The 27,787-nt window shown below is 37.1% G+C and overlaps 2 protein-coding genes across 13 annotated transcripts in view; one reads left to right on the top strand and one right to left on the bottom strand.

The window, feature by feature from the left end:
* Positions 1 to 14,537, top strand: part of GPR160 (G protein-coupled receptor 160) — a 58,605-nt gene extending 44,068 nt beyond the window's left edge. For 3 of the 5 annotated variants that reach the window (XM_058730477.1, XM_058730476.1, XM_058730474.1), the window contains 2 exons: positions 8,855 to 8,960; positions 13,042 to 14,537. In XM_058730477.1, the coding sequence (XP_058586460.1) occupies positions 13,114 to 14,130 (1,017 nt within the window). In that variant the 5' untranslated portion in view covers positions 8,855 to 8,960; positions 13,042 to 13,113 and the 3' untranslated portion in view covers positions 14,131 to 14,537. Of the gene's footprint in view, positions 1 to 8,694; positions 8,961 to 9,675; positions 9,836 to 13,041 lie in introns of those variants that run through there. The other 2 variants (XM_058730478.1, XM_058730479.1) reach the window with 2 other exon arrangements.
* Positions 6,796 to 27,787, bottom strand: part of PHC3 (polyhomeotic homolog 3) — a 90,118-nt gene continuing 69,126 nt past the window's right edge. For 5 of the 8 annotated variants that reach the window (XM_058730468.1, XM_058730466.1, XM_058730464.1 and 2 more), the window contains one exon: positions 15,506 to 24,335. In XM_058730468.1, coding sequence (XP_058586451.1) covers positions 24,181 to 24,335 — 155 coding nt within the window. In that variant the 3' untranslated portion in view covers positions 15,506 to 24,180. Of the gene's footprint in view, positions 8,699 to 14,032; positions 14,108 to 15,505; positions 24,336 to 25,870; positions 26,000 to 27,787 lie in introns of those variants that run through there. The other 3 variants (XR_009261996.1, XR_009261997.1, XR_009261998.1) reach the window with 3 other exon arrangements.

Here is a 27,787-nt window from a genome sequence, read left to right on the forward strand (position 1 = left end):
GAGATCATGACCTGAGCCGAAGTCTGCGCTTAACCAACTGAGCCACCCAGGCACCCCGAGGTCTCAAACTTTTAATGTGTGTATTTTTCCTTGATCTCTTGTGTTTTTAACATGGTATCCCTCCATTCTCAACTCCTTCCAGACTCCAGAGACCATGGAGACAGTCATCTGTTGCACTGAGTCCGTGAAGGGATCTGGGATCCAATCGTTTCTTTCATTTGTAAATAGTCCTCTAGTTTTTAACCCCATCTTTACATCCCTTTCCAAAGTTACCTGAGCCAACAGTTCTTGAGTCTTTTGAGGGGCCCTGAGGTGTCAATTAGGTTTCCACTGTGCCTGCACCACTGCTAGCTGTCCTCAGTCTGTTATCAGTATATGTGGTTCATTTGAGGATTTTATTAAAAATGCAGCTTAGGGCGCCTGGGTGGTTCAGTCGGTTGAGCATCCGACTTCAGCTCAGGTCATGATCTCATGGTTCATGAGTTCGAGCTGGCGTGGGGCTCTGTGCTGGCAGCTCGGAGCCCGGAGCCTGCTTTGGATTTTGTGTCTCCCTCTCTCTGCCCCTGCCCCACTCACACTCTTTCTCTGTCTCTCAAAAACAATGAATAAATGTTAAAAAAATAATAATAAAAATAAAGATTCAGCTTGATTCAGCAGGTCCAAGTTGGAGCCTGAGATTTTGTATTTATAACAAGGTCCTAGGTGATGCTTATTACACCTCTCCTCCTCAGACCTTACTTTGTATGTCGCAAGATGCTAAGTCATTTACCATTCAGCCGTTCATTTTCCAGTGTCTGGGCTTCCCCCCACCCACCCACGCCACCCCCATGTCTACTATCAAATACCTTTGTCCTTGGAGGTTTTGGTCTTTTAAAAAAATTCATGAAAGGGGTACTTGGGTGGCTCAGTTAAGTGTCCAACTTCGGCTGAGGTCATGACCTCATGGTTCATGAGTTTGAGCCCCACTTTGGGCTCTGTGCTGATGGTTCAAAGCCTGGAACGTGCTTCTGAGTCTGTGTCTCCCTCTCTCTCCTCCCCTCCCCTGCTCGTGCTCTGTCTCTCAAAAATGAATGAACGTGAAAAAAATATTTTTTTAATTCATGAAGCATTTCAAAGATACATACAAGTAAATAATCATTAATTTATGGTCAATCCTGCCCCATCTACACTCCCATCAACCCTCACTCCAGCCAAACGCATAGTGTTATGTTTAGCAAATTACAGAGAACAATATTTCATCTGTAAATATTTTAGGATATATTTTTATTTAAAAATTAAAAGAAAATTTAACGTTTATTTCTGAGAGAGAGAGAGAGAGTGCGAGTGGGGGAGGTGCGGGGCAGGGGGGACAGAATCTGAAGCAGGCTTCAGGCTCTGAGCTGTCAGCCCAGACTGAACCACCCAGGTGCCCCAAATGTTCATTTATTTTTGAAAGAGCGAATGCGGGCAGAAGGGACAGAGAGAGCGGAGGGACAGAGGATCTGAATCCCAGAGCCCAATGTGGGGCTCAAACTCATGAACCATTAGGATTATGACCTGAGCCAAAATAGAACGGTGAACTGACCGAGCCATCCAGATGCCCCAGGATATATTTTTATTTTTTTAATTACCATATTAAGTTGTTTAGGGCTGCCATAACGACGTATTAGAAACTGGCTTAGGGGGGCGCCTGGGTGGCGCAGTCGGTTAAGCGTCTGACTTCAGCCAGGTCACGATCTCGCGGTCCGTGAGTTCGAGCCCCGCGTCAGGCTCTGGGCTGATGGCTCGGAGCCTGGAGCCTGTTTCCGATTCTGTGTCTCCCTCTCTCTCTGCCCCTCCCCCGTTCATGCTCTGTCTCTCTCTGTCCCAAAAATAAATAAAAAAATGTTGAAAAAAAAAATTTTAAAAAAGAAACTGGCTTAGGGGCACCTAGGTGGCTCAGTCGGTTAAGCATCTGACTTTGGCTCAAGTCATGATCTCACAGTTTGTGATTTCAAGCCCCACATTGGTCTCTGTGCTGACAGCTCAGAGCCTGGAGCCTGTTTTGGTTTATGTGTCTCCTCCTCTCTCTGCCCCTCCCCTGCTCATGCTCTTGTCCCTCTCTCAATAATAAACGTTAAAAAAAAAAAAAAAACTGGCCAAGATCAAGGTCTCAACAGATTTGGTTTCTCCTGGGGCTGTCTTCTTGGCTTATAGATAGCCACCTTCTTGGCATGTCCTTGCATGGCGTTTGCTCAATGTGCATCCAGTCCAGGTGTCTCTTGTGTGTGTCCAAATCTCTTCTTATAAAGATACCAGATTGGATTAAAGATGAATAATTTAAGATAGTTTAATAAGTTAAGATAATTTCAAGATTATCTCTTTAAAGGCCTCATATCCAAATACAGTTACATTCTCAGGTACTGAAGTTAGGGGCTTCAACCTAAGAATTTTGAACATGGGAGAACACATTTTAGCCATCACAAAATATTGTTACGATACCAAAAATTAATAAGTCATTAATACCTTCAAATTCCTCAGCAGTGGTCTAATTTCCAGTTGTCCTATAAGTGTAATTCTTTGTTTCACTGAATTCAGGTAAGTTCTACACGTTGATACATCTGAAGTCTCCTTTAATCTTTTGTTATTGATACATTGCATTGAACATACAAGTTGTCTTATAGAGCTTACCACCGCCTGGATTTTGCTTATTGCATCTCATGGGGTTATTCAACGTGTTCTTTTGTCCTGGTTTTTGTTTTTAATTTTTTTTTTTTTTTTTTTTGTAAATAAGTAGTTGAATCTGCAGGCTTGGTCAGGTCCTAAGTTTTTACCAAGTCTGCTTCTTAGGTAGTGGTACATCCTTCCATCTCTCCCTTTGGGTGTTAATAGTTAGTGATGATCATTGGCTACCTCCATTTAATACATCAGGAATTACAGAATGGTGATTTTCAAATTTTATTATTCCATATTCACTCATTAGAGTGCTTCTCTAAAAGTAAACACCCCATCACTATTCTTTCACCAAGTAGTACAGTTACTATAGAAAAGGTAGAAAAAAAATGCTTGATTCTTTCCTGTTTTTACTAGTTTAAACACATAGTGACTCGGTTTCTGGTGTACTCACATATGACAAAATGACGTTTGCTTGTTCATTTTATTTTTCTTAATGTTTATTTTTTGTTTTGAGAGAGAGAGAGAGAGCATGCGAGCAGGGAAAGGACAGGGATAGAGGGAAAGAGAATCCCAAGCAGGCTCCACGCTGTCAGCACAGAGCCTGGCGTGGGGTTTGATCTCATGAACCTTGAGATCACGACGTGACCTGAGCTGAAATCAAGGGTCAAGCGCTTAACCGACTGAGTCACCCCCGGCGCCCCTGCTTATTCATTTTAGAATCAAGTACCAATTAAATTTGTTAGTTTAGTGGTATTATGAGAGTGAGTAGAGGTAATTTCATTTATTCAAAATGCCATCTTTCACTGGAAGTCATATCATAATTTATGTAGCCCATTTCTTATTGTTGGATATATAACTTAACACTAGGCTTTCACTTGTATATCCACTAGTGTGAGGTGAACATCCTTAAACATAAATAAAATACTCTCATATTCAGTGTAGAGTTTGAATCTTGGAAAATGTATTCTCTTGTTGAACCAGCACCCCAATCCAAATAAAGGACCATTTCCATCTCCATGGAAAGTTCCCTGGTGCCCCTCTGCCCCAGCCTGGCCCCAGATTTCCACTGATGGTCTGTCTGGCCTTACGGATTTGTTTTGCTGTTCTGGAATTCCGCATGATTGGGAACATGCCGTCCGTACTCTTTCCTGTCGGGTTCTTTCCATTCAGCGTGTTTCTGAGATTTCTCTCTGCAGATACAGTATTTCTGTGTCACTCAGTACTGCATTCCTTTTTATTGCTGAGACGTGCGCTGTATGAATATGCTACAATTTGCTTACCATTCTCCTGTTGATGTTCATATGGAACATTTCCAGTGTGGACCCTTGGTGAACAAAGCTGCTGCACACATTTGTGGCCACGTTTTGTGGACATAGGTCTTTGTTTCTCTTGGGTGGATAGCTAGGAGTCGGATTAGTGGATGAAATGGTGATTGAATGCTTAACATTGTAAGAAAGCTCCAAATGGATTGAGCAGTGTTTGAGAGGTTCCTTGCCAACACCTATACTCAGTCTTTTAAACTTTGCCATTCTAGTGGGTGTGCAGTGGTGTCTCCTTGTGGTTTTCACTTCCATTGGTATCTAATGTGTCCGTTCAGATCTTTTGCCCATTTCTCTAAAGGGCTAATTGTCTGACTGAGTTGTAGGAGTCCTTTTACATTCTGGATTCAAGTCGTCAGTCACATATTTATTATGAATATTTCAATTTCACTTCCACAGTCTTTTGTTTCCAGGTTTTTATTTAAATTCCAGCTAGTTAACATTACAGTGTAATATTAGTTTCAGGTGTTTAAGCGATTCAACACTTACATACCTCACCCAGTTCTCATCACAAGTGTACTCCTTAATCCCTACCACCTATTTAACCTATCTCCCTACCCACAGTTAGTCTTATGATCCATTTTGAGTTTATTTTTATGTATGGTGTAGTGTAAGGGTTAAGTTTTCCCATATGGATATCCACTTTCCAGCACCAATTTTAGAAGAGGGTGTCCTTTCCCCCCATTAAATTACCTGGCACTTTTTTTGAAAATCAGTTGACCATAAATGTGTGGTCTGTTCCTGGAGCCTCTTCTGTTTCATTGATTGATTGATTGAACTATCCTTAGGCTGATACTATTCCTCTTCCCTCTTTATGTACCTTTATAACAAGTCTTAAAATCAGGTAGTAAAGTCCCCCAACTTTGTTGTTCTTAAGGATTATTTTGGCTCTGCTCAGTCCTTTACATTTCCCTACAAATTGTAGAATCAGCTTGCCAGGGGTGCCTGGGTGGCTCAGTTGGTTAAGCATCTGACTTTGGCTCAGGTATCTGGGTTGGTTAAGCATCTGACTTCATGATCTCACGGTTTGAGGTCAAGCCCCGTCGGGCTGTGTGAGGACAGCTTGGAGCCTGGAGGCTGCTTTGGACTCTTAAGTCTCCTTCTCTGTCTCTGCCCTTCCCCTACTCACGTTCTGTCTCACTCTCAAAAACAAACATTAAAAAAAATTCTTTTTAATAAAATCACATATACTTTAAAAAAAAAAAAAAGAATCTCCTTGCCAGTTTCACAGCAAAAAAAATAACTGAGTCTTTCAACTCATGGTAAACGTCTTCACTGATTTAGATCTTTGTTTCTGTATTGTTTAAAATTTTCAGAATACTGTACCAGCATGTGCTTTGTCAAATTTATCCTAAGTGTTTCATATTTGTAATGCTATTAGTGTTTTTATTTCATTTTCAATGGTTTATCACTAATATATAGAAATAGGATTTTTTTTAAGTTTATTTATTTTGAGAGAGACAGAGTGAGTGGGGTGGGGGCAGAGACAGAGGGAGACAGAGAATCCCAAGCAGGTTCTGCACAATCAGCATGGAGCAGGGCTCGAATTCACGAAACTGTGAGATCATGACCCAAGCTGAAAACCAAAAGTCTGATGCTTAACCAACTGAGCCACCCAAGTGCCCTTGATTTTCTAATGCTAAACCAGGCTTTCACTGGCTGTGATATTAGGGTATATTAAAGTTTGGTATTTCTTCCCTAAATGTTTGGTAGAATTCATCAGTGTAGACATCTGAGCCTAGTAGGTTTTCTTTCTGGAAAGGTTTTTAAGTGCAAAATCAGTTTCTTTAATAGAGATTGTTAGGGATCTTTTTGAATGAGATTTGGTAATGTCCTTCCAGAAATTTGTTTCATGACAGTTGCCTCACTTATTAAAATTATTTGTAATGGTCCCTTATTATCCTTTTTTTTTTTTTTTTAATTTTTTTTTAACGTTTATTTATTTTTGAGACAGAGAGAGACAGAGCATGAACAGGGGAGGGGCAGAGAGAGAGAGAGACACAGAATCTGAAACGGGCTCCGGGCTCTGAGCTGTCAGCACAGAGCCCGACGCGGGGCTGGAACTCACGGACCATGAGATCATGACCTGAGCCGAAGTCGGACGCTTAACTGACTGAGCCACCCAGGCGCTCCCCCCCCCTTATTATCCTTTTAATGTTTGTAGGCTCTGTAGTGAGGTTATCTCTTTCCCAAGTTTGGTAGGTTCTTGCTCAGTTTGGCTGAAGTTTTATCAATTTTATTGTTGTTGTTTTTCCAAAGAGCCAGCTTTTGGTTCATCGGTTGTTCTGTTTGTTTTATTATAAACACCATTATTTTCTGCTCTCTATAGCCTTCCATTGCTTACTTTGGGTTTAATTCACCTTTTTTTTTTTTTTTAAGTTTATTTATTTATTCTGAGAGGGAGAGAGGGCAAGAATCCCAAGCAGGTGCCACATGATCAGTGCAGAGCCAATGCAGGGCTCGAACTCATGAGCCACGAGATCACGACCTGAGCTGAAATCAGAAGACGCTTAGCAGACTAAGCCACCCAGGCACCCCACACCCTTTTTTTAAGGTAGAAACTTAGGTCACTGAGACCCTCTTTTCCAAATATAAGAAGTATGTATAGACAAACATAAGAAAATCGGGAAAAAACAGTGCAAAAGCAATTAACGTATTGGAAATTAAAACTGAATTTTTACTTACCAATTTTCTGACATTTGCAATGTTGCTTTTCACAGTTGTTTTCTACTATAGTTTTTTTTTTTTAATTCTGATAATACAAATAATACATGCGGTTAAATTTCAAATTATGTGGAATTGCGTTTGTTAGGATAAGGCATAACAAATAATCACAAAATCCTTGCAGCTTAACACAACAGACTTTTATTTCTTGCCCGCACCATACATTCACTGTGAATCATCAGGGGCTTTGCTCCACACAGTCACTCAAGGACCCACGTCGACAGAGGCTTCACCATCTTGAGCTATTACCATCTGGAACACACGGCCTTTATATTCCCTATGGCAGAAGAGAACACTGAAGGGGGTTCTCTGCAATTAAATGCTTTGGCCTCATAGCCCTTTAGCCAGAAATAGCCACTTCACAGGCTAATCGTAACAAAGAAGTGAAATCTTTCTGTGGGCCTAGAAGCCGAGGAGTAGGTAGGAGTGAATACTGTAATTCTATACTCCAGGAAAAAATAGAGATTACTTCTCATTCTACTGTGAGATAATCCCTACCTACTTCCTGTATTCCTGCCTGGCCTTTCTGACCTTCTTCATGGCCAATCTATGTTTGGGGTTGGTGGGAATTACTCCTGTGATCTGATTCATATTTGATTCATATGTGATTCATATTTTGTTCTACCTTTGCAGCTCTAACATTTTATAAGTATGTGAATTAGACCTGTGAAAGGGCAAATCAAGAATCCTTTGCTACATGAAAATTTCACATTTTTAAAACCTTGCTTTAGAGTATCTCTGAAATGTACACAAGTAACTGGTAACCATGGTATTATCTAGGGAGGGAACTGTACTGGACAGTGATCAGTTGGGGGTGAGGGTGGGCAGGATGAATAATTTTTACAGCAGACACTTCTGTTGAGTTTTATACCGTGTAAATTATATTACCTATTTTTAAAAAAACAAGTAAAAACTTTTATTTTCTGCATTTTCTTTCTATATTGAATTATACCATGTAAATGAATAAAAACATCGGTTTCTTCAAAAGTTGTCAGAGTCAAATGACATTTTGTTTTTTTTCACTGAATTTTGACATATCAAGTAAGGACCGTATCTTGAAAAGTTTATTTGCTTTTCAGAAGAATAAAATTACATTATCCAAGTAGATCAGTTAGTTATAGTCCTTTGGGTACCAGTAATCAACACAGTCACTTTTACTTGGATGTCACCTATTCAGAAAGCTTTTTCATGTACATAAATGGGTCCCTTTTTACATTTCCAGTTGTGAGTTGAGCCATAATGTAGCTTACTGTCCACTCCCACTTTTATCAGTCATCCAGCCAGAAAATGTGCTTATTAACACCTGAGCCTCTTTCCTCATGGGGAAAAATCTATACCTTCCGTGATTATTGTAAGGGGAAGGCGGAAGGTATATAAACCCCTGGACAAGGCTCAATACATTCGTTATTTAGCCACAGGCTTGCCTCCGTTCATTGGTTTCAGCAAATCTAACTACAGTGCCAGTTCCATTTTCTGTATGAGAGTAGACCGGGATGTTAATCCTGCTCCCCTTCGCATACTGCTGTTTAATGCAAATCATTCTGTCAAGCTTTTCTGAGATTGCATGGTGCAACTATTTGATTATAATATCACGTATACACCTTTTTTATTTTACTCTCAAACTCTCATGAATGTACACAGGACTTTGTAAAAGCTACATGATGTACGATATTGCAACTGATTAAATGTAGATAATTGGGCAGCCTGCTATTGAGCTAGACTAACCAGAGCAATCTGTGAAATGTGAAAAAAAAATGCCACTCTGCTCACTAAATCTTTTTGTTTGGTAAAATACAGTAATTTTTCATTACAAAAAAAAATGTTCCTTATGTTAATATGCAACAAGTATCAAAAGGTCCTGAAACCAAACAGTTGGAGAACTTCTGGTTTGGACTCTGAAGCCCGGGAGCGAACACTGCGGTGCAAACAAGGTTTTATCAAATAGGTGCCATGTTACGTGTACACATATCTCAGGGTCTTTGGGAGACTTCAACCTAAATGTATCCCCTTTCTTCCTTTTCCTGGAAAAAAAAGAATATAAGCAGTTAATTACTGCCTCTAATGCCACAGAAAGTTATAGTTTTTCTAAGCAGAGAACTAGAGCCAGTAGATGACATTGAACTCCCATTAAGACGGCTATTAATGATGGTTATTTTTGTTTTCTATCTTTCACACAGAGCTTGTTCACACTGGTATGCCAGGTACCAAGAGTAAGATCACCGAAGGCAGTAAAATTGAAATTGGAAGACTGTCAGCCAAGAAAGACCTACTAGAGGAAGCAGAGTGAGTATGTCAAGTGTTGTGTAGTGTTAAGAATTAACTGGGTTTTAAATAGGAAACCAGAGACCAGATCAGTGAAAAGAAATCATGGTTTGTTTCCCTCCGGCCCTGCTCATTCTTCCAAACTAGCCAGGTTGCAGTGCAAACCCAAAGATGCCTTAAAAAGGACTTCCACATTAACTATTTACATTGTATATGAAGCATATGAATTAATTCATAAATAGTTTAAAAAGTCATTCAGGAAAAGAGCCGTATCTTACAAATCTCTGGATCCCTGCAGTTCATGTGGACATTTTTTCAAGAGAAAATTCAGGACAGGTAGCCTATCAGAGGATTTTTGTCTTGCTTGGGAGGTTTAAAGAACAAAATACTGCAATTTTGAATACCTTTTTAGTGGTTCATGGGGGAAGTGGGACACAAAATTGGTATGAGAAAGTTTTGATTCGTTTCCACAATCACTATGTTCAGGGACCATCATAAAATGACTAAAACCCTGTGTTCCGATAGACTTCTTTCAGCTGCTTTTTATTGCCTCAAGTTGCGTATCTAACCAGGGCCTTTCCCCGCTCCTCTCTAGTTTCTTTCAGCTTCACAATTCTCTTACACACCCAACTTGTCTTCGTTCTTCCAGTCCTCTTGTGAAGAGGTTCATGGCTAGTACCTTGGTGGCTACAACTGATCTTTATCCTCATCATCCCTTCTTACTTTCTTCCTCCAGAGACTAGCCTGCTTCTCTGTCCTTCCAGTTGGCCCCTCTCTGAGAGCCAGTGATGAAATGGACCTCAGGAAACATCCCTCAGATGTTGACCACTTAAACATGGATTCTTTAATCTGTTTAATTTTGGATGAGTTATAAAGGTTAAAACTACTTTATACAGGTAATTCTTTTACCCTAAAGATATTTTTTTAGACGGGTCTAAATATGAACCTACTCTTTTTACCTTTTTCACACCCATTTTAAACCAACACCGCCCATGTTTTTCTCATGTTTATTTAACTTTGACAGAGAGCACACACGGGTGAGCAGGGGAGGGGCAGAAGGAGAGGGAGAGGGAATCTTAAGCAGGTTCCATGCTTAGCACAGAGCCCAACTCAGAGCTCAGTCTAATGAACCATGAGATTATAACCTGAGCCAAAATCAAGATTTGGATGCTTAACCAACTGAGCCAGCCAGGCACCCCAACACTGGCTATTTTAAAACAGCCTTATTTTCTCTTGTCACAAGAACGACTTCATATATTCTTATCGTTCCACCCGGGTTTCCTTATCCAAGCAACACACTTTTAAGGCCAGTGGCATTTGTCAAGGTGGTAGTTATGATTCTCTGCCTTTGTACATCAAATCTGAATGGAACTTTTTTGGCAGAGGGTCAAGTTAAAACTGTATAGATTTAAACTATATATATTTGAGTATAGAAAACAATTGAGCATACAAAAGAATTTCATTGGTTCTTTTCTACCTATGTTTATAAAAATAGGTATAACTGATTTTTTATAATTGTCTTTATATATATATACGTGTGTGTGTGGGGGGGGTAAATACCTAATTTGTGTATCTTAGTAAGTCATCTTATAACATGGTAGATTTATAGCCATGACACTATGTTCAAGAAAAAGTAATTTATGACTCTTGTTAAAGAATGTTAAGGCAGACTCTACTCAGGACCTTTGCACTAGGTGCAGGGACCACTACAATGGGATTTTGCAGTGGGGTAGCGATTAGGCTCAACTCTGAATGCAACAAGGAATAGTAGAAATTTATAGCCAGGGAGCGAGGTGGAGGTTAGTAGAGGAGTATTATTGAGGAAACATCAGGGATAAGGAGGGATTCTTGCTAAGGCAGGCCAGAGTGATAGATCATCACTGGGGGATGGTGCGGGATGAGGAACTTCATCAGATATTGAAGGTCAGATTCTGGCTAACCACACTCAGCAGGATTCTTGCTAAAGTTGGGACAATGAAAAGACGAACACAGAAGCTGAAGAAATCACTGGAACTCTCTACTCAAACGTGGAAAGACTCAAGTTAGGGTTCAATCTGTCCAAAGAACTGATCGCCTTCTCTCACACGGATTTTTTTCTTTACCCTCAGATAATATCCTCAACTACTCCCTTGAAATTATTTAATCATCATTTAACTGGTTTTAGGCACATTGAGTTTTTTGTTTTTTACTTTTCAGGCTTGGTGTTCCCTTACTATTTTCCTTGAAGTTTGAGAAATTCAGAGAAACCTATAACACTATAAATACTCGATGTGTACTCTTTTAGTCACTTTCTGTATAACGTCTTAATAATTAGATGATATGTTGCTGCACAATTTTGTAAACTGCAATTCACTTAAACATTCTGTAGAAATTTATTTTTAACATGTAACAAATTCATAAGGTTAACATTTAACAAGTTATAGAAGAGGAAGAGTCAAAACTTCCTCCTATCCCGAGAAGCAGTTTTAATAACTGCATAATAGTACATTATTAGGATGTGCCATGTATCATTTTTTTAAATTTTGTTTTAATGTTTATTTATTTTTGAGAGACAGAGAGACAGAGCATAAGTGGGGGGAGGGGCAGAGAGAGGGAGACACAGAATCCAAAGCAGGCTCCAGGATCTGAGCTGTCAGCACAGAGCCCGACGCGAGGCTTGAACTCACGAACTGTGAGATAATGACCTGAGCCGAAGTCGGACGCTTAACCGACTGAGCCACCTAGGTGCCCTGTGCCATGCATCATTTTTAACTCATCTCCAATTGTTGGCATTTATGTGTGGGTTTGTTACTGTTTTTGTTTTGTTGTTTATATAAACATTGTGGTGGAACAGTCTTAGAGAAATTTTGGTCGTGTTTTTTTTATGATAAATTCCTCGAATTTCCTTCCATTTTATTTTTATTTCATTTCATTTGGAGTAATTTCTACACCCAGTGTAGGGCTCGAACTCACAACTCCAAGATCGAGTTGCATGCTCCATGAGCTGAGCCATCCAGACGCCCCTCTTTCCATTCTTCCCCTCTGACCTTTCTTTTTCATCTTCTCTTTTTCCTGCCACCAAATGCCTTAATCACTCAAGCCTCAACTCCTATTCCTTTGCCTTTACCTAGCATTTCTTAATGTTCTCAGCCCCTGTTCCTTCCCCGGATTCTTTGTCTTGTCTGTCCAAGTGCCATAACGTGATCTTTGTCATGTCCAAAGATAAATCTTGTATCATTCTTCCCTTTATCTGTGTCCCCATTATTTTCAGCTTTACTGTTTTATATCTTTGAGTGTCAGAATGATGATCCTGCAGCCAAAAAGCTTTGAAAATTGCTATCCTAAATTTTACTAACAAAAACACAAAAAGTTGAGCGGGGGTAATGTTCATTGTCTGGAGTCAGTGAGACTGGGTTAACAGCCATCAATGATTGTTCTGAGTATTACTATCAGGTTGCTGTTTTAAGCCTGTTTTTGTCTCTGGTAGATTCGTTTTCTACTTCTCTCTACAAGTAACTAAAACCTGTACTTTTCTAGAAGTTGAGTAATTTTTATATAACATTTTGGTTAGAGATCTTAAAGTTCTGGACCATCCTGGTCTCAAAAAAAAAAAAAAATGAACAAAGTATACACATTAATTCTTCTTGATCATATTCTGTATTGTGAGAAATTTAAATTCCTATTTATATATTTACAGTTGACCCTTGAACAACACAGATTTGATGTGCAAAGGCCCATTTACGTGTTGATTTTTTTCAATAGATACAGTGCAGTACTGTAAATGTATTTTATGATTTTCCTAACCTTTTCACTAGCTTTACTCTAAGAATATAGTATATGATATATATAAAACCTACAAAATACATGTTCACTGACTTGTCAGTAAGGCTTACAGTCAGCAGTAGGCTATTAGGAGTGAAGTTCTGGTGGAGCTGAAAGTTACACACAGATTTTTCACTGTACCGGGGATCAACACCCCTACCCCCCTTCTTGTTCAAGGGTCACCTGTAATTTATTTGGGAAAATGACTGGATTAAATATGTTCTTTGAGACTAGAGGTGCTTGCTTTGAAAGGTTTAAATTAGACATAGCATCAAGGTTTTCTTTCCATTTTTCTTTACAGGGATGGAAAATAAAGTGAAGCAGTGTTTTGTTGTGTGTATTTCAGCAGGCCTTCTGCAGTTCAACTAAAAACATGACTGCTCTTTCTTCCGGGAACTGCTCTTTTCAGTACCAGTTACGTCAAGCAAATCGGTCCCTAGATGGTAACTGTCTGCTATTCTTGATAATACTTGGGAAAGTATTACTAAATACCCTCACACTAGGAATGAGAAGAAAAAACACCTGTCACAATTTTATGGAGTATTTTTGCTTTTCACTAGCATTCATTGATTTTTTACTTCTAGTAAACATTTCTATTATATACTACTACAGAGATTTTGTACTTTTAGGCGTTAGGTTTACTAAATACCACATCTGCCTATTTACTCAAATTATTTCATTTACTTACGGTTTTTTGCATTATCCGGTTTTCCTGATAGCTTGCATAGATTATTACCTGAATTTCTCTAAAACTCCAAAGCTTGCATTGAAGTGTCAAAAAATATTTTATTTCTTTACAGTAATTTTAATTTGGATTTCAGTCCTTGCTTATGTTTTGAGGGATCCAGGTATCTATCAAAGCCTGAAGGCACAGAGTGTTTATTCTTATCAATGTCCTTTCTACATTAGCATTCAGAGTTACTGGCTGTCATTTTCCATGGTGATGATTTTATTTATGGCTTTTATAACCTCTTGGTCAGAAGTGATTGCCTTGGTGCAGGCTGTTAGGATGACTTCCTATATGAATGAGACTATCCTATATTTTCCCTTTTCTTCCCATTCTAGTTATACTCTGAGCTCTAAGAAAACACTCTTGCCCAAGTTCATTATCTGTTTTCTCGGTACCTGGCTACCATTTGTACTACTTCAAGTAATTATCCTTCTACTTAAAGTACAGATTCCAGCATATATTGAGATGAACATTCCGTGGTTGTACTTTGTCAATAGTTTTCTCATTGCCACAGTTTACTGGTTTAATTGTCACAAGCTTAATTTGAGAGACGTTGCTTTACCTGCGGATCCTTTCGTCAACTGGAAATGCTGCTTCATTCCACTTACAATTCATAATCTTGAGCAAATTGAAAAGCCTATATCAATAATAATTTGTTAATGTTGCCATGTGAAAACTAATTGAAACTGACAACTACACTAAGAATCATAATTTTACAAATGGGAAAGAATGATGACTCCGGACATACAAAGATTGAACTGAAACCGCCCCCCACCCCATGCCTCCAGCCCCAACTTTCATACCTTTTCACAATGTGTCTTTTGGGGCTATGGTATTAAAAACAAAATAATTCCAAGAAAAATGTTTATGCCTGTTCTGGAACACTGCATGTTGCAAATACTAATTTAGCAAAGAAGTGAAACGAGTTAATATTTGGCCAGTAATACTGATCTGTGTTACCCAAAAAATTACTGGATGCAAACTGTTATGTAAATCCGAGATTCACTGCCAGTAACATACAAATGTAACTAAACACTTTTATTAAATTCAGAGCAAGAAAATCAAGATCATTTTGTGAAAATTATTTGATATAAATATTCTTTAACATAAGGGGAAGAGAGAGTAGCTCAATTTAAATTTACGTAATTGAAGAAAAAGAATGATCTCTGTTCTTAATGCAGATAATCCTGGAAGAAAAGTTTTAGTTGCTCACCTTACAGAATTGGGAGTAGTGACTAGGTCTCTTTCCATGACATACCAGACTCATTTTCATTTATAACTTGTATGTCACATACTTGCATGTCAAATCATAATCACATTGGCAGTGTATCACACCGTAAAAGTAAAGGAGGGCTTCTTATCCTCAGCACTATTCACGTTTTGGGTCGGGTAACTTTTTGTTGGAGACTGCCCTGTGCATCGTAGGATATTTAGCAGCACCCCTTCTCTTTGCCCACTAGATGCCAATCAAAATGTCTCCAGACACTGCCAAACTTACCCTGGTGGCAGAATTGCCCCCCTCTTGAGAACTGCTAGAGTAAATCAATCCAAATGGCAGAATCATCTGAAGTCACTTTGTTACAGATTTTGTTTAATCTGTCACAGTTTCTGAATTTGGTCCCTTCTTGGTGTTACTAAGTATACCACTTTCTAATTCGCCATTACATAGGACTGAGATACTTTTTTTTTTAATAAAGTTTTTTAACTATATTTATTTTTTGAGAGAGAGAAATAGAGAGCAAGCGGGGGAGGGGCAGAGAGAGAGGGAGACAATCCTAAGCAGGTTCTGCACTGTCAGAAGAGACCCCGATGCAGGGCTTGAGCTCGTGAACTGGGAGATCATGACCTGAGCTGAAATGAAGAGTCGGATGCTTAACCGACTGAGCCACCCAGGAGCGCCCCAGGACTGAGATACTTTAAAATATATTGTACTTCATTAGTAAAGATTTACACTCTGCAGATTTCAAATAGGCAAATTTGTAACTATTTCAAAGCCCTCATAAACTTAAAAAAAGAAATTATTCAATAGACCAGCCAAATGGAAGAGGCTTTTATTTGTAAAGAAATGAACTTACAACTGGTCTACAATATATTATTGTAAATATAAACAATATAAATAAATGATCCTGTAGGCCCACTAACCTTCCATCCAGACCCACATGAGGCAATGTTAACAATATTCTATGTGAAAATGTGCAGGTAACAAAGGTGCAATTACAAGCAAGTTTAAGCAGCAGAGTATAAGGTGCTTTAATTTAACAGTTAATGTTGCCATCAACAAACATTTGAATGTTCAATTTTACTTCACTGAATACAGACACAACAAATATGAAAATCTAAAATTCATACACATGCTACTTGTTAATATGAAAGTGCTTTCTCTTTTAAAAAAATACACCAAATGGACAGTCTTTTTACATAGATCATGGTGTGCTCTTATTAATGCAAAATTAACTTCATTTTCAGGTATACATTTTAAAACGGTAGCTATAGACACCAATCTAGGAATGCTAATGCTAAGAGTGCTAAACTATTTCATTTCCTGTAAGGAGGACTGTAATACAATATCCAATGTAAAGAATACATGTATATATAATCTTAACATTTGTTTCTGTAAAAGTAAAAAAGGTTTCCTTTCCCCTTGGTGACGCTCTGCTCAACCTGGGTGGATCAGCTTTTGAGGTTAATATGAAAGTCCTATGTTAGGATAATGGGAGGAACCAAAAGGAATTAAAAATCAGTTAACATGTGCTCAAAGCATCAAAAAAAGTTACAACAATTTGCCTTTGTTAAATCAAAAGACCATTTTTTTTTTTAACAAGGCAAGACAAAAACAGTAATTTAACAGAGGCTGGGCATGCCTGCCTCTCCTCTGTCAGTGCCCCTCCTGCACACTGTGTACAAGTCCAGTCTGCACCGCAGCTCACTCCTGACTCTGAGGACCGTTTTTAGAACTCACTTTGACTTTTTCCTATGGAAAAAACAAGACCAAGCTTTTGAATGAAGTGATTAGGAATCTAGTTAAATGTCTTGGAAATGAAACATCTAAAATTGTATCATCTTTGCCCAGCCCGTTCATTTTTTAAAATTTAAAAATACATATACAAAAAGTATGCAGTAGATATTTTAATAGCATAAAATATTTGAAAAATTAGGTAAATTAAAATATTTTAAAAGTACACTTTAACCAATACCATGGCAAATTTTTTTAAACCCAGACTATCTGGTTACTTGGATGTCTGTGTTCTATTTTCAATCAGTTTTAGATTCTAATCTATCACGTATCTGGACATTTTCCTGCTTTAAAAAGCTGTGACTATGATGAATAAAAGATGTTTTTAAATATTAGGTATTTTCATTTTGTATCTTTATGGAGAATGTTAGCATCAAGTGATGTTAATCTGTTTCGCTGGGCCAAAAGCAATTACAACATAATTTCACAGGATCCCCAAGTGGTAAGGAAACTTCACCCAATTAATCAATGCCATTCAACGTTTACTCCCCAAATAGTTGTCAATTCAAGCACGGAAGGGTTTTATGTTTACCAGTTAAAGGAAACCCTTTTCCTATGTAATACGTGTGTGCTCTCTAAAAAGTAAGTATTTGTAATAATAAAATTTATTTTGTGTAATTTCTTGCTTTAAAAACAAAAGAGAATAAAAAACCTGTTCAGCGATCTTTTCAGTTGTAGAAAGTTACTTCACTGTCAATAGTGGGTGTAAAGCTTTTGTAGTTAAAAATGTATAGTAAGTCAGCATCGGCTTCTATCTTTGTATTCTTTGTATTGTTCTGTCACACACCCTGTATAGCAACACTTCTGGAATAGATTCAAAGTGTCAAAATAATTCTGAGAAATATGGGCTGTCACAAAAGTCTCAGAATGTAGATCCTTATTAGGTGCCCTTGATTTTATAACCTAATCAGGTTTATGATTGGCTGATTTGTATGTGAAATGTGTTTTAGGAATTGTGCTGTGATTCACTCAGACCACCCCCTACCCCCACCGCCCCAGTGTCATCTAGTGAAATACTTCACCCAGTGCATAAAAGTTTCCCTCTCAGTTCGATACAGTAAGTAAATAATGTCCATGTTTGTTTTAAGCCACAATTAGAATTTTGTTTTGGAAGATTTTGTTCACTTATTACTAGTTCCTGTCATATATACCACACATTTCACATAAGTGTTCAAATGGCTTGCATTTTAAACGAATGGAAAAATGCATGAATGACAATGTTCCTATGTGTTCACAGGTTCAGTGGTTAACTAGCAAGAAGCATTTAGAAAAATGTCCTCATTTGCTTGTCTGTGTAATTTTTCTTCTCTACATAAATCCTCAAGAGAACAAAGACTATATATAGGTGAACCAGGAAATGGATGCTTAACAATTCTCTTTTAGCAAAAGCTCTTAAGTATGAAATGAACCATTAAAAAGGGAAAGAGAATTAAGCAGAAGCATTTAAAAGCATTTAAGTAGAAGTATTTAAAAATACGTAGAATCATAGTTCTAGATCTGGGAGGTACCTTAAAGATGACTTAAACACAAATCAGCATTTTGAGTAGTATAGGCTCCATACTGTATATTCAGAAGAGGAAACAGATTAAAAGCTAAGTAATTGCCTGAGGTGTCACACACCAGCTAATTCACCAACTGGAAGTAGAATTCCCAGCCCCCCAGCCAGCCTTTATCTTCATTCATCATATTCATCTATTATTTATTATTGAAGTAGATTATTTGGTACTACCTAAAGCAAAAAGAAGACTTTAACACACAGCATTCTAAACAGATTTTAAGCAGTGGACACTTCTGGCTTGCTTGAGGCAAAACTAAAAATTCCTTCTTTCTAAAATAGATTGATGTTTATTTCACTACCAGCCCCACCAGTATCTTATGAACACCAACTTCTTCACCTCCATTAATTAAAGCTCCACAAAACATGGATTTAACACTGATAATATATATTCCTTGAAGTTTAACTTTTAAGCCAATAAATGATGGCTACGATCAATCCTTAAGAAGATTACTGGAGTCAATTTAAATAGGTGGTCTAAAAGGACTTACTAAATTACTGTTATATTTAAAACTATGCCATGTTAGCAATATTTTCAGTTTTTTCCAAATTAAAATTCATCACTTCAACAATACGTTTTAAAACCTTTGTACAGGTTTTCTTTCTATGAACTCATACTGACGCCATCAATATCACTTAAAAGCAATTTACTATTCAAAAGCAGGGAAAAAAATACTTCTCTAATGTACCCTCTTCTCCAATATCTGAGAGTTTTAAAATCATCATCTTTAAATAAAATTAAATGTTCACAAGCTATAAAAAAAAAAAAAAACATTCTCGGAAAACACTTCCCAAAAGGTCCTATAAACATGGCACTTAAGAGGTGTGTGTTCATGGGTTCAAGTAGAACAGGGGATTTTCATTACAGAAGCGAGGCCTCAGATCTGAGACGCAGGGAGGCCACTCCCTTTTAATGTCTGTGAAATAAGTTCAAAAAAAGCCAAACACTGTGCTCTGGAAAATGATGCTGATTTGTATTAGTGCTTTATAACTTTCAAAAAAAAAAAAAAAAAAAAATGCCTTCTCATAGTATTATTTTAAAATAGATTAAATAAGCTCTAAAAAATAACATGTAAAACTTTAAATTCTTAAAAATTTAGGAAACTTTTTCCAAAGAAGATAATATAATTTTCAACATTTTTTTTTCTTTATTGAAGAAATGGCTTGTATTGTTGCTATGAAGGAAACTATATAGTGTACATATTATGGACTAACAAAAGAGGAATATCTTTCCAAAGACTTTTTTTTTTTTAAAGATGTACAGCTTATAATAGATTGAAATTAAATTTCAGTAAGATTGCATATTTATTTTTCCTAATACTGTATTTGTGCTTATCTAAATTAAATTACAATCTTTAAGATGAAATCAAATGCTTTTAAAGAGACTCATAAAATACCAATGTTAATGAATGTGAATTAAACAGTTCATTTTATGATCCACACTACTGTGCATCAAAGAAATAGAGGTAGGCTTCCGCTGAAATCCACACTGATAAAGAGAAAGATAGCTCTTTAGTCATCCAATTCTTAGATACAATCTAACAAAATACTATCTTAAAATGCCTTTACAACAATCTACAAGGGTGATTCAACTGTGGTATCTGAAAATGGATACTCCCTTCTATAGGTCCAATAACTCAATTATAAATAATTAACCTTTGAGTTTCTGACAAATATTCTCCAAGTACAATAGTTGTCACCTTTTTTTTTGAAGTCAAAAACACTAGCTTTTGCATCATTGGAACTACTGATAGGGGGCAGAATCACTTGACAGAGAGTGAAAGAATGAATATGGTTACAGGTGAATTTTATTGCTGTAACTGGGATCAAACCATTACAATGTATTATTTTGAACTATTGAAGGTCCTATCTATACTACACAACCTCACTCCATTAACTGTATTATTACCCTCTTGGGTCTAGAATGTTTTCCTCCTATTTGTCACTTCCTCCGTTTACCTATCCTTCACCCTGGAAAACCTTCCTTAAGGCCCAGCTACATATATGGTGCACAGGAAACAAGAGTGAACAAACACTGCATAGTTGGGCCAGTGTCCACTGCCCAAAGGTTTCACTGACACATGACTGTTAGGTGTAAGAAAGTCCTGCCCCAATTACCTTCCTAAAATTAACGCCACTACAAAATCCTCTCTAAGGATTTTCAGGCAAAAGTGTCAAGTTTTCACGCAGTTCCCTTAGGGCTGGAATAGGCTTTAGGAGAGGAAAGCAGGAAGCGAGGCCCTTTCATGCTATCAGGCAATGCCCAGTGCCAGCTGCACACAAGGCAGCATGTGTTCCTGCCATTCATTAAGGGTGAGGATCTTAAAGCCACAAAATATAATCAGTCTGTTCTAGCTGAAAATGTCTTTAAAACATTTTAACAGTGTGTCCAGCCAGGGATTTCATCTACTCAATATGGCTGTGAGGGTAGCATCATTCACGTACGTCTACAATAATTTATTCTTTCTCAAACTGTTTACACCCATATAAACACAACCGAAGACTATACAACCTATATATTGCCTTCCCACCATACTTGTGCCATGACAGTATTAGAACCTTGCAAATGCAAATGGGACTTTATAACATTTAATTGAACAAGTCAGTGATAGGGGATTCTGTGACAGATTTCAGCCTAGGACCGGTATTTGAATAAATGTCTATAATTTCACACAAAAATTATTCAAAGGTAGCAATACTTCAGACAGTTCTAAGGAAGTGTTTCAACACGCTAGGAAACAAAAACAAACAATGGGCTATCTAAAAAAAATCATTTCTACTTAAGGTAAATCATGAATATTAACGTCAAAAGTGCAGAAATTTGTTCAGTGTTGAAGTGGGACAAGCAAAGTGGCAGGTCTCTTGTCTGCCTCTTTCCCATTCTCACGCCTCTTCACTAACATGTCTTCCCCTCATTCTACCTTCTCTACTCCTACATGACAGCCCTCAAGCTGAGACTAAGGAAAATGTCTGTTTAGCGATGCCACAGCAAATCAAAAGTACCATCCTGGAAAGTTATATGCCACTCAAAAAGTGACAGGTTTTGGGACAGTACTCTGCCTTATATGACAATGATTACATCAAAGGTGCAGAGCCTGTCAGACACATGCCTACTACACTAGGCTTGATGAGAATCCATGTCATGCAAAAACATCTACAAACCAGCTCTCACTTTATTTTCTTAGGAACACATGGCTTAAAGTAAATAAAATTTGAAACTTGTAGGGTTTTTTTACTTCCCTCAAAGGGAAAAGAGTGCATCAGTTTAAAGTCAGAAAATGTACACTTAGCAAAAATAGGAAGAACTTCCCATGTTCTCGGTCATTTCTTCTCATCAATGAAAATCCTAAAACAATTTAGTAGCATGATGGAAACAGAAAATAATACTCTCCCCACCTGTATCATACCAGAACTGTGCTTAGAACTTAGAAGAGAAATGGACATCCAGTGTTATCATCTATATTCATATTTAACTGAAGCTTTGATTTTTAAGATTAAATCCTCTAGAAAAAAAAAACAGTTGCATCAATAGGGAAAACTACCAGTTGAAAGCAAATAGGCCATTTCTAAACAAAATAGCTCAGTTGAAAGAAGCAAGTACATTTTCTGGGTATGTTTTGAGTGAGGTCAAGAGAAGATCTGGACTACTCTTAAGATTACTACAAGATTTAAGATTATAAGGTGCTCTCAATGGAAATTCCCCTTCTGGTAAGCTTTCTTGGATATTAACATGGTGCTAGGCACGAGGGCTTTCAATCAGTATATAATGACTGATATTAAAAGAGACAGTAAAGAAAAGGAGAACCTGTAACATAGTCCTAATACCTTAAAGGCTATACAGATAATTTAGTTATGGGAGGTACCCATTATTGCTAAGGGAGTCTACCCCGAAATCAGTTGCTTGTGGATTATCTATGATAAAGTTTTAATTCCACGGGAGACTTTCCTGTGTGCTCTTCACCCACCCCGCACACAGTGGACCATCCTATTAATGCTTAGCCTATTCCTGTGTTCTGAAACGGCAAGATGAGGGGGAAAAGCCAAGGATATGACAACTGTCATAATGATTAACTGCTAATAAATGAAAACTGACTATAGAGTTCCTACCTTTCCTTGAAACTTTAATCCAATAATTAACAATGTGATATAAAGAAATATGTAACATAGACTACAAGCTATTGTAGGTCTGGAACTTGAGCCTTACACTATATTACACATTCTAATCCTACACATAACTATCAGTAAACATCTTTTTTTTTTTTAAACGTTACTACACAAAAGAATCCCACAAAGCATACATTCAAACAAGAGGCATCTAAAGATTAAAAAAATTACCCGCTGTATTTCTGTATAAAAATAATCAACATTCTCTAATGTACACAAAGCCAAAAGATAAATATCTGTGATGTCCTTAATGACATCTTTAGTCTTCTACTAGCTCAACACAATCTTTTTGAAAAGAGCAGTGACAATGACTGAAACCCATGGACTCTTCCCCACTTACTGAACGTCTGCCAAATATCTGTGTATGTTCCTTCTATTTTAAAACATTTCCATCGTGTGGTAAAGATAAAAAGGATTCAAACAAATTTTTTATTTCCCGACAATAAGGCTCTCAGGGCTCCCGCAACAATTTTGTTTTAATGTCATAATTCTGATAGAACACTAACTGTTCAGTGAAAAATTTTGTTTTAAAATGTTTTTTCTGTAAAACATGTACATACAAAATTATATGTGATAATCCAAGAGATACTAGTTGGTGGGAACTTTGTAGGAAGCATGCAAAGGTTTAGTCAAGGAAAAAGGAATGTGCATTCTAGCTAGACCCAGCATGTTCAACATTAGAAAAAATCCAAAGACCAAACACATATCCACTACAAACTACTGTCTTGCCAGCAAAGGCTATGCACTGGTTCATAAGGTATAATGATATTATGCCTTCATCAGTGCAGAGGAGCAGCTCTCTGCTGCTCTATGAAAGAGAATATGAATTCGTACTTTCTGAGACTCAAATTATTTGTATGCTAGTCCTTACTTTACAGGTCAATTTAGTGGATTTTAGTTTTATAGGTCAATTTAGTGGATTTTCCCTTTTTCTAGTATGCATAAAACTGGGAAAAATACTTCTGCAGAACATTAATGCTGTCTGAAATACTTCCATTGTATAATGTAGTCCTTATTATGTCTCATCTTTTCAAACTAACCCTCTGGGTAAAAAAGAGCAACATTTATCACTCCTACATCAGGGTTTCTGAACCCTGACACTACTTGACATTTTGGACTTGATGAATCTTTGTTTTGGAGGACTGTCTTGTGCACTGTGGGATATTTAGCAACATCCCTGTCCTCCATGACCCAGATGCCAATAACAACCCTCCCCAACTTCTCCAAGCTATGACAACCAAAATGTCCCTAGGCATTGTCAAATATCCCCTGGGGAGCAAAACTGACCTCTGTTGAGAACCACTGCTCTAAATGTACAAAAACTAAGAAAACTAACTTTCTCAGCCACATCAAATTCTTGGGCAAGTTTGGAATAGAAACCAACTCTCTGACTTCCAGATTAGTATTATTCATGCTAGAATGCAATCCTTTTTATAGACAAAGCAATTGTCTGACAGACATGTTTCTTAAAATGTACAACTGATATCTCGTTGCATACAATTCCAGTCACTGGACTCCTACTAAACTATTCCTAAATTACTCCTAAATTATATCTCTCATGACAACCTATAGAAAACTTACAGGGTAGAAAAATGTATAAGAAAACCGAATCAAAAGAGGAAAAATGTAAATCATTAAATTACTTTTAAAAGGATTCTTTATATTAACGATAAACATCACCTTTAAAAAATTATCTAGTATAACACGTTTCTTTGAAAAATATCATGGCCCTCTATATCAAGTCTTTCAATGTTGCATGTAACCTGTAAAATTAATTTTACCAATGTTGGCTAATTAAGAAAATGTATGATGAATTACTGTATCTGTAGAAGAAATATCAGCTTTTGATGTGGAGATCCCAATGTGCTTGGCTATCCACCACAATATATGATAACATTCTAGGCCAGCTTGAGCCTTTACCTTACAAGTTTGTTTAAGAAGAGTAAAACTGCTGTTTTCTCACAGCTTCATGATCCTGTTAAGATTCCTTCAGAGAGTTGATGCGTGCACAGATCTTTAGGGCCGGGCCTAGTTTGATATTCATTGCACTCATAAGATGGTCTTCTTTTAGCAAAAGAAGGGCCTGTCCATCAATCTCCTGTGCTCTGAATTCATCTGCGATATCTTGGCAGCCTGGAATTTGATCAGAGGATGGAAGTTAGCATTAATATGTAACAACTAGGTGTTACTTTAACAGTGACAGTTATTCTCTCAGTGGGTTTGAGTATCTGAAATACAGGCTGGGAAACAAATGAAATTTATTTAGGGTAGTCTTGGGTTCACTCCTGAAGAAGAGAGTATTTCTTGGCATTCTGAAAGTAAGAATTAATTTGATATCCAGGTAAAGCAATTTACTTGGAATTCTTGTTCTAAAAATAATAATATAGAAATAATTAGTAAAAGTCAGGAAAAATGTAGATTCATCGGTCCAGATACAACCTACCTTGACAAAAAGGATAATGGTATTACCTCAAAGCATGCCACACATATAACAAGATTGGATTAACTAGTTATTACATGTCATGAACTTATCTTTGTATAAGAAACCTTCACATGTATGTATGAAGGAATAAAATGTAATGTTCTGCCATGTGAATAACAATTTAGAAATGTTTTCTCAAATACCAGAGTACCCTTTTCGGCATCATTTGTACCTTATTCGAATTTACAACCTTCAATTGCCAAGCACATTTAAAACATTTTTATTTTTCACTCAGGAAAGAACCAAACCATCAAGATTGTAGTATCAATCTACTGTAATGCTGCTTAAATATATTACACTGCTTGACTTGTATTCCAACTTCATATCTTAGCATCACTGGACTCATCTCCATTTTTGGTAAGAAAACATAAATCCCCATTGAAATCATGAGCTTGCCCGCCTAATCTCTTACCAAACAATATTTTATCTCTCAATGTAAACCAGGTGCTTCAGCAGGTAACAATGCTAACATCTACTTGAACCTCAAACGTTTTTATTATCTACCAAAGTCTGCACAGCCAGGTTACTCAATAAACTTCCCCACGAAGGGTAAGGAAACAACCAGGGAAGGTAATGAGTTAAGGAACCAAGAAAGGAGAGAATGCAGTAATGTGGAAGCTTCCTTATAAGAGTGAAATTATAAAAAATGAATTTAAGAATAAAAACTAACAGCTTAAAATCTGTTTTATTCAAATCAACATTCTAAGAGAAAACACAAAGATAATGAAAACTAGAAATGGTTATATTACACCCCTGGATAGCACAACTCTGCTGAAATGATTATCCTGTCTATTGCAAATGTGTCATCCTCTTGTTTATAGAAGATAATGATGTCATCCCTAGAACCCCAGCACCATGCTCAAAGCATTGTTAGGGGCTAAATACATACTTTTTTGTATAAGTGAAGGACTGGATGAGTGAATAAACAAACAATGAACGAAAACAGAATCTGCCACGGAGGAGCTGTTTGTAATAGTAATAATACACTTCTTTCTGTATTTAGCTGTATGGCCTTCTCTTGGTTATTTCTTTTCTGTTTCATATATAGCAGCCAGTTTTTTAACTTCTCTATTTTAATTTCTCAGACTTAAAAAAACTGACCTTTCAAAAGTACCCTATGCAGACTGTTACAGCTTTGCCATTTACCATATAAAAGAAATTATACAGTTAAAATGGGATTACTCACCATAGAAAGCTCCCTTTCTTTTCCCAGAGGTAGCTCTCAAAACTGGGCAGACAAAACTGACTAATCTTGCATCTAGTTGTGACTTCATCCTTCTTTTTATGAAAGAACTAATGTTCTTCTCTCTTCAGTCTTACTTACAAGAACACAGGAAAAGAAAAGAGAGAGAAAGATAGGGCAGGACTTACTTAGAGTCAGAAAACAGGAGCAATGAGAAGTAATGAGGACTGTAAGAGCTACGTTTGGGAATAGAAACAAGGTGTTTTCCATGAGGAAATGTATAGCATGTTTTTGTTCCTCTGTATTGTGAGATCCCTCTTCAAATGTCTTCTGGTACTAAGTAAACGTATTAGCAAAATAATAAAGAACAAAAAATGTTTTGGGAAACCACATGATTGAGTAGGAATGCATTATCTTCAGAATTTTGGATCGATAACTCTCTTAAGCCAACCACAACTAAGGGTAGTTATACTATACATTAGTATAGAAATGAAAAAATAAATTACTTTAAAAAGAAAAAGTGGGGGTGGGGAGGCAGAAGCAAATACTCTTCCAGAAACCCATTAAAGAAAAGTGAATTTTCAAAAAATTTTTAGACGCTCAAGGTATTGAGTTTCTGACACTAGAATCTACTTCTATAAAATGGCTGGTGCCCCAGGGACTCCTACCAAACATATCCTACCTGCAGCAACCAGTCACCTTGTTGGGTTTATGTCACCAGAAGCAGCTATCAAGATGGGCATCGGCCTCTACAAACGGACATGAGTCACAACTAGACTTTGCAATGTCCAGTCACTTTTTCAGCTAAACCCAAAATGGAAGCACTCTACACAAAATTTCAGGCTGGTGAAATAGATCACTTGCCACAATGTAAACAAGTCCCAATATCAGTATTATGAAAACCAATAATCATATATTTTTAGATAATTCCTACTTTATATGCCTACAGAAAAAGTGAATCTACTACATATTCACAAATCAATAAATACCAAATAAACTGATGTTTGCATTGTAACAAGAGTTAAGAGAACTGCAGTTAGTTGAAAACAAGAATCGTTCCTCTAGAGAACTTCTGAATACACAAAACTTGAGAAGAAAATAATTTTTCACTCTGGTAACAGCTCTGAGATTGGGTATAAAGCATACCAGCTCTAACATGGTCTCACCAGGATGGTTCACAAGATGATATTACACGAAGAGAAGAGCAAACTCTAGGAGTAAATATAAGTGCCCTGAATAAAGAGGGAAGTCTATCTCAACTGGAAAGAATGAAAATATAAGAGATTACAAAATTTATAAGCTCGTTCCTTCTATGAGAAAAGTTTGAAAGTAGACTTCTTGGTGGAGGGTGGAACACAGTCCTGAATGAGCTCGAAAGAGGCTTCAAACAAGTTTACAAAGGCCAAAGGAGTACACAGAAATGAAGACAAAAGCATTTTCTGATAGAAGATTTTCTTTAAGTCACAGACATTAATTACTCAGAGAAACTTTGTGAAAGAAGATAGAACTGATCACACAGATAATCTTGTTATTTAGCCTGTCAAAGCAGTTTGGAAATAGTCCCATTTAATCAGTAAAAGGAAAGCAGAGTTACATTAAGCAGACTTACACAGTACCAAGCAATTCTAAATTATAAAGCAGTTTCCCTTTAATGATATGTAATATTCTTTGAATAACTGGCAAAATTGTGTCTCAATGAACTCAGTAAGACAAGCATCTCAAGCTATAAGCAATATTTTTTTTCAACTGAAGAAGCAAGAATGAGACAAGAATTTAGCTTTTGTTCTAAAAAAAAAAAAAAAAGCATATGAAATGCTAGAAGAATCAGATATCTATTAATTGTTCATTATTTGACCAACTACTTTCCTCAGGTTATGAACGAACCCTCCTTTCCCAAAGGAAATAGTTTCCCCCAAATGA

Source organism: Neofelis nebulosa, chromosome 5, assembly GCF_028018385.1.
Source record: "Neofelis nebulosa isolate mNeoNeb1 chromosome 5, mNeoNeb1.pri, whole genome shotgun sequence".
Taxonomy (NCBI): domain Eukaryota; kingdom Metazoa; phylum Chordata; class Mammalia; order Carnivora; family Felidae; genus Neofelis; species Neofelis nebulosa.